This window comes from Gossypium hirsutum, chromosome D01, assembly GCF_007990345.1.
Source record: "Gossypium hirsutum isolate 1008001.06 chromosome D01, Gossypium_hirsutum_v2.1, whole genome shotgun sequence".
In the NCBI taxonomy this organism is placed as follows: Eukaryota; Viridiplantae; Streptophyta; class Magnoliopsida; order Malvales; family Malvaceae; genus Gossypium; species Gossypium hirsutum.
This window is the reverse complement of record NC_053437.1, coordinates 22,424,961-22,438,155: the sequence shown is the minus strand read 5'-3', so window position 1 is coordinate 22,438,155 and position 13,195 is coordinate 22,424,961. Positions and strand designations below refer to the sequence as shown.

Sequence of the window (13,195 nt, the reverse complement as noted above, 5' to 3'; positions counted from 1 at the left end):
ATCCCTTTAATTTTTCTTTGATTTCAATTGGGTCCAATTTGAACGGCACCGTTTCAGAGGAGAAAGGATAATTTCCTTTCCAGCCCCTCTATGTTATTCGCGTGTTCAATATGGTCCCTTTTACCTCCAATTATTTGCGGATTTTGCCCTAGACTCCTATTTCCAATTCAAATTAGTCCTTTTTGTTATTCTTTAGAGAATTAATTAATTTCAAAATATAATTATAATTTTTATTATTTATTTTAATAATTTTTATATGTAAGTAATGTTTTCATAATTTATATATTTCTATAATGTAATTATTATTAATATTTATATATGTAATTTTTTTATATAATTTATATGTATATGTATAGATTTATTATATATATATGTACATGTAAATATATGTACATATTTTTTTAAATAAACATTTTCATATCTATACGTATATGTCCTTGTTTTTATTTATTTTTCAAAAATGCTCAAATACATATATATTTTTAACACATATTTTAATTTATATATTTATATATATATTTTCTTTATTTTCATAAATGCATTATATATTTATATAAATTTTATAATTCAAAATTTTATATGTAAATCTTGTGTTCGTTTTTCTTCCTCATAATTCCAACAAATATATTATGTACCTTTTTTATTCTTTACGGGTTTTGTTTATTTCCTTCTTTTGTTTGTCGATTTATGTTTTCATTTATGTTTTAAAAGCATGTTTCTTTATTTTGCTCATTTATTTGATATTCTTGCATTGTCATTGTTTTTTTATGTATATTAGTTTCGTTTATTTATTTGTTTATATTATTTCTATGCAATTGTTGTATTTGTTATTGCGACATTTATACATACATTCGACATAACATTATGTCATTTTTTTACTCGAATTTAAAAAATAGAAATTTTCAAAATAGAGATAATACTCGTATTTAGGATTTTCACGAAAATTGAGCCCTAACATATAGGGTTCTGATTTTCTTTGTAAAATCTAATAATCGAGGATTGCTCTTTAATCAAACAAAATAAAACTTGTCATCGGGATTTCAATTTGTTGCATCCTAACGTATAGGATGTGACATGTTGATTTCTCGAGATAAAGATTTTTTTAAAAAAAATAATGGAAATATTGAATGTTTGGGATTTTAAGAAATTGTGCCCTAACGTATTGGGCTGCGATTTCTTCATAAATTTTAAACTATTAAATATTTTCTTAAATTTTATTACACGAGTTTTTTGGACTAACTCATCTTGAAGGGAATAAAATGTTGTGCCCTAACGCATTGGGTTTGATATTTTTCTTTTTAAAATGAGAAATTATTAATAAATAACTTAATTTAACTAAGGATAGTATTTATTAACTCTCGACATTAAGACACTAATTAATCAACTAGGTACCAATTTTTGGGCGTAACGAGGGTGCTAATCCTTCCTCGTACGTAACCGACTCCCGGATCCATTTTTCTAAAACTTGTAGACCAAAGCCATTTTTAGGTGATCCAATCAGACCTCAATAAAAGATTGGTGGCGACTCCCATTTTCACCGACAACTAATTTTTGTTTTTTTTTTCAAAATAAAAATGGTTTCGACAGCTTGACGACTCCGCTGGGGACTAACACGAGAGTCGAGCCACAAAGTTGATTAGTTTCTGTTATGGTCGAGAAAATATGTTTTTTTTAAAAAAAAATTCATGCAATCCTTTTTCATTATTTTCTTGCTTAATTGATTTAAATATTGTTTGCATTACACATTACATGAGTCGAATGATTTTACCCTTTTAAGTGGGAGTGAGAAACTATTCCTTCGTGAGGTTTTCACCTCCGTATAGGATAGTGGATCGCTTTCGGAGTACATCGGTTCCTATGCCTTCGTGAGATTTTCATCTTCGTATAGTCATAGGGAAAATGTATTCCCCTGAACCGAACTTGGTCTATATAAGCCTATAATGGGTGAAGATCAAGGAATCTGCTGGTTCGGGTACCTTTGCCCTAGAAGCCGAACTTCATATAGTGAACCTTAGGAATCCACCTTAGGTAGAACTATATTGAACCCTAGTAGATATCCTATTAGGAGTTTTACTATTTCTTGATTATATTTTATGTTGTTATATGACACTGACTTTTTGTGTTTTATTTTGATTGCATGACATGACATTTCATTTCTTCATAAAAGGTGTCGGTTCATATTCAATTGCTAGATAGAAAGCTTATCATGGAAAAAGGGTTTCTTGATAAAGTAGAGGATAATGCGGCTGTCCGAACTTGGTCTGAAACAACGCAGCAAGAAAAGTGGATAGTTTGGCTGACGTGTATGTATCGGAATTATGGGACTTTACGCGCATCAGTGCAACTCAAAAAAATTTGCAAGAATTGAAGGAAATCTGGGATTAGTGGAATGACGAGGTTAGACAGCTATTTTAAAATAATTATGGGGATTTGCCTTATTTACTTAAAGTGAAGGTAGACAAGCGTTTGTTTCGAGCCCTCGCCTAGTTTTGGAATCCTGCTTACAGCTGCTTTACATTTGGGAAGGTCGATTTGGTGCCTACAATAGAAGAGTATGTGGCTCTACTCCGATGTTCAAAGTTTCAAGTAGATAGGGTCTACTCGAGAGCGGTAAATGTGCCAACCTTTTCAAAGAAGCTGATGAGTATAATAGGGATGAGTGAGCAGTGGGTTGCTGCACGGATTAAGCATAAGGGGGATAGTAAGTATGTTCCATGGAGAAGTTTGAAAGATGCAATTCTAACACACCCAGATGTGAGAAAGAGGTTAGATGTCTTTGCTTTAAGTATATACGGCTTGGTTGTCTTCCCTAAGGTGTTGGGGCATGTGGATGAAGCAGTCACTGATTTATTCGACCGCCTTGATAAGAAGGTTACACCAATTCCAGTAATTTTGGCAAAAACTTTCAGGTCATTGAGTGCATGCCGAAAGACGGGTGAAGGTAGATTTATTGGATGTGCACAGTTTCTACTCGCATGGTTTCATAGTCACTTTTGGAAGATGGATAAGGTTTCGTATCAGGTTTTATCTGAAAATTATTCACCACTAAAGGAGATAGTAGCTACGCCGAGAAGAGACGACATTTCGGAGGAGAAGTGGATGGCAATTCTTCAAAATCTTCAGGAGGAGGACGTTGAGTGGAGAGCTCTCTGGTTGCTTCTAGATGAGATCCTGTATAGGTGTGGTAGTTTTGATTGGGTTCCTTTGCTTAGTATTTGAGGAGCTATTGGATATGCCCCATTATTGGTGCTAAGGCAATATAGGTCAAGGCAATTTATACCTGCGAACCAAGGGATAGCTGATTGTGAATTTTCGTACAGGGATGATGGTTATAGAAAGAAGATTCAAGAAATGTCTAGTGCGTGGAAACAGACTCGCTGAATGAAGAGGTTAGCTGTGGGCCCGATGACATCTTCTGAGTATCATGAATGGTGGGTTAGGAGGATTAACGATAATACACCTAAGTTAAGTCAGGAAAATATCCAGTCAATAAAGGAATCTTTGTGAGTCGTCCCTTCTGAGTTGGAAATTATAAGATAGGATTTTGAAAGAAGAAATGCAGATTTAGAAAAGAAGATAGAACATATGGAAGAAGAAAAGACGAACTTGAGATTAGACATAGATGTTCAGAAGCTCGAAACTAAGAAATTAAGGAAAGAGAAAAACAAGGCTGAGGAGGAGTTGGGTAGTCTGAAGACGGATTATAAAAAGTTGCATCTGTCAATGAGAACTGCCGGGATGGGAAAAACTTCAGAATAGTGGCGAGTAGAAATTCGAGAAGAAAAGGACAAAGCCGATAGATGGGAACAGAAATTCCAAGAGATGCAGAGGCAAAACGAGGCTTTAGAAAAGAGGTTGTCAGAAAGCCAAAAGGAAAAGGGCAAGTTAAAGGATAGGGTGATCGTGTTGGAAGGATGTCTTCGTTAGTATCGAAATTGAAATCTCGAGATAGAGTTGAAAGCAAGCTTGAGCAAGATTGAAGAAATGAGGAAAACAATCGAAGAGTTAGAAACGGCGTTGCAAAATTGTGAGATCCAGATCAAGTACTTGAAAGAAAATGAAAGTTGGAATAATGAACAGCTCCACTACTTTCAGAGTCAAGTTAGAAGCAGAGATCATCTTATAGAGGAAGTTGTGGTCCAGATTCGAGAAGTAGCTGATCATATACAGACTTTGGTAGTACAGGCCGACATGCTGAGTGTGAAGTATGAATTAGAATCGGATCGGGGGCAAGAATTAGCTTTGCTACTTAGAAAGATTAGAGTTCTGGATACTAGGGCAAAGTCTTATTTGTAATTCACTTTATGTAAAGGAATTCAATTTCTAGTAAAGTTTTCTTAAATGGAATTGAATCAAAATTACCGCTTTTTTGCATTCATTTCATGCATTGCATTGCTTCATATGCATTAAAAAATACATTAAAAGATTCTAATTAATTTAAATCACTCCTTAGTTAATCTGGAAACCAATCAACCTACCAAACACCGTTACGGTACTCGTTCGAAAACTAAAGACATGGATTAAAGGCTAGAACAGTTCCAAAAGGAAATGCAAGATCAGCTTCAATAACAAATGAATGAGTAGCTTGAGAATATTCAACAAAAAATGATGGATAAAATGATGGAATCTCAGGGGATTATGATGGCTAAGTTGACTCAGTTGTTGACTGGAAGAGTTGATAAAGGGAAGGGCTCTGTGCTCAATATTGAAGAAGGAGACGACGAGGGACCTGTTGATCCCCCAGGCGTTACCCCTCAGCAAGTGGAGGTATATCCGCAAATCCTCGGTCATCATCAAGCCTCAGCAGTCTCAGGACGGTGCTGTAACACCAATGAACTTTCAAGCTAGATCAGGCTCTAACCCCGGAGACAACTTTGCTAATTCCGCTATCCCTGACTTCAACGAAACAGTTGAGAAAATGAAGGATGAATTGCCAAAACAGCTTGAAGAAAAGTATAAATGGTTGGAGGAAAAACTTAGAGCGATGGAAAGTACTGAGAGCTACCATGGAATTGACGCTAGAGAATTGAGCTTGGTTCCGGGTTTAGTACTCCCTCACAAATTCAAAATGCCAGAGTTTGAGAAGTACAACGGAACTAGTAGCCTCGAAGCCCATATTACTATGTTCTACAGAAGGATGACTAGGTATGTTAATAACGACCAGTTGTTGATACATTGCTTCCAGGATAGCCTCACAGGGGCTGCATCCAAGTGGTACAATCAATTGAGCCGTACCCAGATTAATTCATGGAGAGATCTAGTACAAGCATTCATAAAGCAGTATAATCACGTGACTGACATGGTACCTGATAGAATCACTCTACAGAACATGGAAAAGAAGCCTGGTGAAAGTTTTAGGCAATACGCACAGAGATGGAGGGAGGTTGCCATCCAAGTTCAGCCATCTCTTTTAGAAAGAGAGATGACAATGCTTTTCGTTAACACATTGAAGGCCCTATTTATTACACATATGTTAGGAAGTGCTATTAAAAGCTTTCTGACATAATTATGAATGACGAATATATATAAAATGCTATCAGAAGTGGGAAGATAGATGCGGGAGAAAGTAGCAGAAGGGCAGCATCGAAGAAAAAGGAAAATGAGGACAATAACGCCAGTTATTCAAAGACGATTACGGTGAATCACCCAAGAAAGGCGGCTGTTGACAAACAAGGAACCGACACAAGGCAAAGCAAGGAAAAGCCCCAATTTATGCCAATTCCAATGTCGTATAAGGAGTTGTATCAGAAGTTATTCAATGCACACGTAGTTTCTCCTTTTTATTTAGAACCTCTACAGCCACTGTACCCCAAGTGGTATGATGCAAACGTACAATGCGATTATCATGCGGGAATCGTGGGGCATTCCATAGAACATTGTACGACGTTCAAAAAGCTAGTTGAAAGACTTATAAGTATGGGCGTTGTTAAATTGGATGATTCACCTAAGACAGAGAATCTGTTACGTGATCATAATGGAGTAAACATGATAGGTGGGAGCATGGGAAGAAAAATCAAGGAAGATATTGCAGAAGCGAAAATTCCTTTGAGATGGGTCTGGAGGAAGATGGTAGAGAGGGGATTATTTGTTTCAGAGAGAAACTTTGAAGGGGTGGAAAACTACTGTGAGTTTCATCATGAGGAGGGACATGAGATTCAAGAATGTACAGAATTCAGAGCTTTGGTTCAAGGCATGATGGATAACAAGGAAATGGAGTTTTACGAAGAAGTTAAGGAGGAAGAGAGTATCTGCACATCCGAATCTACGAAGGTTCCAAGAGTAGTGCAGCTGGTGGTCATCATTTCGCGACCAAATAATAATGAAGTGAGAATGCCAGTAACACCAATGATTATAATAAAGAAACCTGCAACCTTTTCTTACTAAGATAGTAAGAGGGTTCCGTGGAACTACGAGTGCAATACAAATGTCCCTGAAAGGAGACTGCAAAGAACCAAGGTGTGATTACCGATCCAGAACCTGTGAAAGGAAAGGCCATAACAGTGGAACAAAAAAGGAAAGTAGCTGAGCCTGTGCTATCTATCAATGAGCCAGTGAAGGAGGAAGAAGCTGTGGAATTCCTCAAATTTTTGAAGTATAGTGAGTATAATGTGGTCGAACAGTTGTACAAACAACTGGCTCACACATCCGTACTAGCCTTGCTCTTGAATTCTGAAGTACACCGTAGTGCATTGATGAAGGTGTTGAACGAAACCTATGTAGCCAATGATATTTCTGTCAATAAATTAGATCGGTTGATCAATAATATCAGTGCTGATAATTTCATATTCTTCAACGATGATAAGATACCACCTGGAGGCATGGGGTCTACCAAGGCTTTGCATATCACTACACGATGCAAGGGGTATACTTTGCCAGGAGTGTTGATTGACAATGGGTCAGTTTTGAATGTGTTGCCATTATCCACACTTAACAGGCTTCCCATAGACAGCTCGCACATAAAAACATGCCGAAATATAGTGAGGGCATTTGATGGTACAGAAAGAAAAGTCATGAGAAGAATTGAGATACCTTTATTGATTGGCCCAACGGTTTATAAGGTGGATTTTCTTATGATGGACATTAAACCCTCCTACAATTGCTTACTGGGGAGACCATGGATACATTGGCGGGGGCCTTACCTTCATCGTTACATCAGAAATTAAAGTTGGCGTTAGAAGGTCGGTTGGTGACGATAAATGCTGAAGAGGATATTATAGCGGCCGTATCCAATGAGGCGCCATATGTGGAAACCAATGATGAGGCGATGAAATGTTCCTTTCGATCTCTGGAATTTTAAATGCAACATTTATTCTTGAAGGGAGTAAAATTTTGGTGCCTAAAATATCTAAAACTACAGAGATGGGTTTGCAATTGTTGTTGGGGAAATGAGCTTTACCCATAAGAGGATTAGGGAAATACCTTCAAAGGAAGGTTGGGGTTCCGGTGCTAAATGAAAAACAAGACAACCTTGGTTTAGGGTACAAGCCAGATAGAGGACAGAGAAGAAAAGAGTTGGAAAGAAGGCAAGAAAGAATAAGGGTGCGTTTAAATGGGGAGGAAGTCAAATGGGAGCCAATGATAATTACCCACATATCCAAAACCTTCGTGTCTGGGGGTATTATTTATTTTGGGAGAAGGATATAAACTGAGGAAAGCATCGAGGAGACACTAGAAAATGTGCACATCAATTCCATTTGTGATGGTACAAAGGAAGAAGGAAGTTTGTCAAACATTTGTCCTTATGAGCCTGAGAGTGTTCTAGATAATTGGACTACGGAAGAAATACCTGAAGTCTTTAGAATTGTCTCAGAGTAATATTCAGAACAAACTTGTTGTTTTAGCCTAGAAATAATAAGAACTCTTTTGTGAAAAAGGCTTACGTTCAAGCATCGTTATTTTAATAAAACTCATCTTTGCAATTCTTCGAGCAAATATTCTTTATTCTTTCCATACGAGTAAATATTATATAATTACTATCATATTGCACAAATAGTTGCACATAAATTCATGCATTCTTTTGTAACCATATTAGGTCCCTGCATATCGATGACGTGAATGACGCTGCTGCAAACTCAGAGTTTCATTTTGAACAAAACATCTGTTTAGAGGGATTGCATGACTTTGAAGGTGACGTAGATTGTGGTTTATCCTTGGACTTGTTAAAGATGGTAGAACAGAAGGAAAAACAAATTTTACCTCACAAGGAAACAATAAAAGTTGTGAGCCTGGAAGAAGGAAATGAGGTAAGAATTGGAATTGAGATTTCCGTAAAAATAAGAAGAGACCTCATTGAATTACTCCAAGAATTCAAAAATGTCTTCGCATGGTCATACCAAGATATGCCTGGATTGCGCACGGACTTTGTAGTGCATTGTTTACCTATAAGGGAAGATTGTAAGCCTGTTCAACAAAAGCTCAGAAGAATGAGACCTGATATTATGCTTAAGATAAAAGAAGAGGTCAAAAAGTAGTTTGATGTTGGGTTTTTGCAGGAGGTCAAATATTCTGAATGGGTAGCCAACATCATTCCAGTCCCTAAAAAAGATGGAAAAGTACGAATGTGCGTGGATTACAGAGATTTGAAGAAAGCAAGCCCGAAGGATAATTTCCCATTGCCACATATTGATACTTTAGTGGATAATACAGCGGGATATTCACTCTTTTCTTTCATGGATGGTTTCTCAGGATATAATCAGATAAAGATGCATCCTGAAGATATGAGAAAGACTACATTCATTACTTTGTGGGGAACATTTTGCTATAAAGTGATGCCGTTCGGATTAAAGAATGCGGGTGCAACATATCAAAGAGACATGGTAGCCTTGTTCCATGACATGATGCACAAGGAGATTGTGGTTTACGTCGATGATATGATAGCCAAATCCAGAACAAAGGAGGAACATGTATAGGTCCTAAGGAAATTGTTCTTAAGACTAAGGAAGTTTCAGCTCAAACTCAATCCGACGAAATGCATTTTTGGAGCTAGGTCAGGAAAGTTCTTGGGCTTCGTGGTTAGTGAAAAAGGAATTGAGATTGACCCAGATAAAGTCAAGGCAATACGAGATTTACCGCCACCACGTACTCAAAAAGAAGTTTGAGGTTTCTCAGGTAGACTAAATTATATTGCTCTGTTCATTTCACAGTTGACCGAGAAATGTGACCGTATATTTCGTCTTCTGAAGAAACATAATCCAGGGGTTTGGAATAAAGAATGCCAGGAAGCTTTTGAAAAGATAAAGTAGTACCTATCCAATACTCCAGTTCTGTCACCACCTAGCCCAGATAGACCTTTGATTTTGTTTTTAACGGTGTTCGACAATTCCATGGGATGTGTGTTGGGTCAACATGATGCGACTGGAAAGAAGGAAAAGGCAATATACTATCTCAGTAAGAAATTCACTGACTACGAGATGAGATATTCGTCTATTGAAAAATTATGTTGTGCCTTGATTTAGGCGACAAAGAGGTTGAGGCAATACTTACTCTATCATACGACTTGGTTAATTTCAAAATTAGACCCTTTCAAGTATATGATGGAGTCCACAGTGCTGAATGAGAGAATGGCTAGATGGCAAATCTTACTCTCCGAATTTGATATGGTATATGTAAGTCAGAAGGCCATCAAAGGGAGTGCAATAGCAGATTTCTTGGATAGCAGAGCTTTAGAAGACTATGAGCCTCTGGACTTTGACTTCCCGAATGAAGACTTGATGTATATAGCAAATTCTGAGGAGGATTCTCAAGAAAATCATTCTTGGAGGATGAACTTTGACGGAGCTTCAAATGCGTTGGGCAATGGGATTGGGGCAATCCTGGTGTCTCCAAACGGGGATCATCATCCTTTCACCAGTAAGTTAGACTTTGATTACACCAATAACATGGCTGAATATGAAGCTTGCATCATGGGTATTCGGGCAGCCATAGAGCAAAAAATCAAGACACTAGAAGTATATGGGGACTCGACATTGGTAATATACCAGCTAAAAGGAGAATGGGAAACGAGAGACCCAAAGTTAATCCATTATCAGAGATTGGTTCTGGAATTAATTAAAGAGTTTGACAATATCACTTTCTGGTATCTCCCACGAGATGAAAATCAGATGGCTGATGCTCTGGCTACACTAGCCTCCATGATTAAAGTGAATAAATTGGAAGACATGAAGCCCATTCAAATCAGTATTTATGAGATCCCGGCCCATTGCTATAGCATTGAAGAGGTGGAGAATGATAATTGCCCTTGGTACCAAGACATATTGCAATACGTGAAGGATCGCAAATATCCTAACTAGGCAACGAAGAATGATAAGAGGACATTGAGGAGACTAGCTATTGACTATGTCTTAGATAGAGAGATTCTATACAAGAGGGGAAAGGATCGAGTACTGTTAAGATGCGTGGATGCTGTAGAGGCTAAGGAAATCTTAGAAGAAGTCCATGAGGGTGTTTGTGGAACACACGTCAATGGATTCACCATGGCTAGACAGATCATGAGATTCGAATATTTTTGGTCCACTATGGAAAGAGATTGCATCAATTATGCCAAGAAGTGTCATAAATGCCAAATTTATAGGGATAAAATGCATGCATCTCCTGCACCTCTTCACGTTATGACCTCTCCATGGCCTTTCTCCATGAGGGGTACAAATGTCATTGGGCCAATATCACCAAAGACTTCTAATGGACATCGTTTCATTTTTGTAGTTATTGATTATTTCACTATGCGGGTAGAAGCAGCCTTGTACGCAAATGTCACGAAGTCAGCAGTCAGTAAGTTTTTAAAGAAAGAGATTATATGTCGATATGGAATGCCTGAAAGGATCATATCTGACAATGCATTGAATTTGAACAATAGCACAATAGCGAAAGTCTGCAATCAGTTCAATATTAGACACCATAATTCATCACCATATCACCCAAAAATGAACAGTGCAGTGGAGGCGGCCAACAAAAACATCAAGAAGATTGTGGGGAAAATAGCAGAAACTTATAAGGACTAGCATGAGAAGTTGCCATTCGCTCTTCTTGCTTATCAAACTTCTATCAGAACTTCTACTGGAGCAACGCCTTTTTCTTTTATTTATGGGATGGAGGCAGTTTTACCCATTGAGGTTGAAATTCCTTCTCTTCGGGTATTGGCTGAACTAAAACTAGATGAGGCCGAATAGATCTAATCTCGGTATGATCAGTTGAATCTGATAGAAGAGAAAAGACTCCGTCACGGTCAAATGTACCAGAAGCGAATGATGCAAGCTTATAGTAAGAAGGTTCATCCCAGAAAATTTGATGAGGGAGACTTGGTGCTGAAAAAGATTCTCCCTTTGCAGAAAGATTTCAGAGGGAAATGGATGCCAAATTGGGAAGGACCTTATGTTGTAAAAAAGACTTTTCCCGGAGGAGATTTGATTTTGAGTGAGATGGATGGTTAAAATTTGCCAAATCCTGTAAACTCAGATTCCGTCAAGAAATATTTCACCTGAAGAGTGGGGTGGGATCATAGTGAAAACCCTCAAAGGGCGTTAAAAAAAAGAGAAAAGGAGAGGTCAAGGTGAAAACCCGCAAAGGGCGCCTTGAGACCGAAGGGGGTTTGAGTTGAAAACCCAAAAAGGGCTACTCAAATATTGACTAGATTGGGGCATGTAATGAGCTTGATATAACCGAATTAACAAGAAAAGGGTGGACGACATCTTGGGGCATCGAGAAAGTATTGTGGATCTCCTAAACACATGTTAAATTCAAAAAAATTTTAGTTTGCACAAAGAAGTTCAAGCTGTGATATCCAAGGCACCTAGCCTTCATATTACTTATACAGAATTTGTTTGTTCTTGTAATACTTTATTCTTCATTATTCTTGAATATATTTTTCTTTTCAAGACACTTGCTATCAATAAATTCCTTTTCTATTTTTCGAGTTATGCCCTAGTCATTATTTTTGAAAACATATCGCATTAGAATAATGATTGATGGACTAATAAACTTTCACAAAAGAAGTTTTGCATATTACTCCAAGAATTTCTAAATAATTTAGTAACCTGAAACAGGACTATTGTCTAAAACGCACCAAGTTTAAAAGTTTAAAAGCCTAAGAAGTGAAAAGTCTAAATTAAGACTGCTTTTTTGAATTTGGTTGTCTAAATATCGAATGAGATGGCAAGAAGTCTTGATTGGTGAAAAAGCTTCAATCACCAAGGAGTAGGAAGAAGTCATCTACGGAAAGAGAACTCTTCATTTGTGCATGAGCATTTGGTATGACACCCTGGGAATGGTGTAAAAGAGTTTCATGATCTGCATCTTTGAATTGTGATAGGATAAGATTGAGGAAAAGCCATATATTTCTACCCTTGGATTACAGTGGGAGAAAATGATAACGAATTTTATGTCCTAGTGGGTTGAATCTAGAGGATTACAGTGGGGGCAATCTGTGGGTATTTCTTTGGAAATACCAGTCGAATAAAATGGCGTTCTGACGTGTCGACGTTAAAGCCTTAATGAACAGCGAGCAATGAAAACCTAAGAATTAAAAAGGATCATTCTTAAAAAAAACTCGGCATTCATGCAAACATCAGTCATACATGTCTAGTTAGGAGTATTTGATTCATTCTGATCATGACATCCTAATCTCTAGGCATAATTAGGTTCATAAAATCCATTATACATGTCATGTTCCCCAGAGAACAGATTAGTGAAAATAGCAGATCTTGCCTTCCTGTACCGGCAGCGGAGCAGATCAAAGACACCGGCCTTGTCTCCCTGAGCAGCAGTGGAGTAGGTTGAAAATAACAGATCTTGCCTTCTTGTACTGATAGTGAAGTAGACCAAAGACACCGGTCTTGCCTCCCTAGGTTGCAGTGGAGCAGACTGAAGATAGCAGATCTTGCCCTCCTGTACCGGTAGCGAAGCAAATCAAAGATCACAGCGAGTCTTATCTCCCTGAAGTTACAGTGGAGAAGACTCAAGAAAGCAAGTCTTATCCCCCTGAAATTGCAGTGGGGTAGACTAAATAAACAAATCCTATCTCCCCAAAGTTGTAGTGGAGTGGATTAGAAGGATGGATCTTGTCTCTCTGAAATTACAGTAGAGTAGGTCGCATCAAATTCATCTTTAAGTTGTAGCAGATCTTGTCTTCATGTATTGGCATGAAGTAGATCGAAGATAGCAGGTCCTGTCTTCCTATATTGGTAGGAAGTGGATCGAAGGT

At 37.6% G+C, this 13,195-nt stretch overlaps 1 protein-coding gene across 1 annotated transcript; it reads left to right on the top strand.

Moving 5' to 3' along the window:
- Positions 1–9,533: 9,533 nt before the first annotated feature.
- LOC107933421 (uncharacterized) lies at positions 9,534–10,289 on the top strand. Its single transcript, XM_016865629.1, has one exon. The coding sequence runs from the start codon at positions 9,534–9,536 to the stop codon at positions 10,287–10,289; it is 756 nt and encodes a 251-aa protein (XP_016721118.1).
- The last annotated feature ends 2,906 nt before the right edge of the window (positions 10,290–13,195 follow it).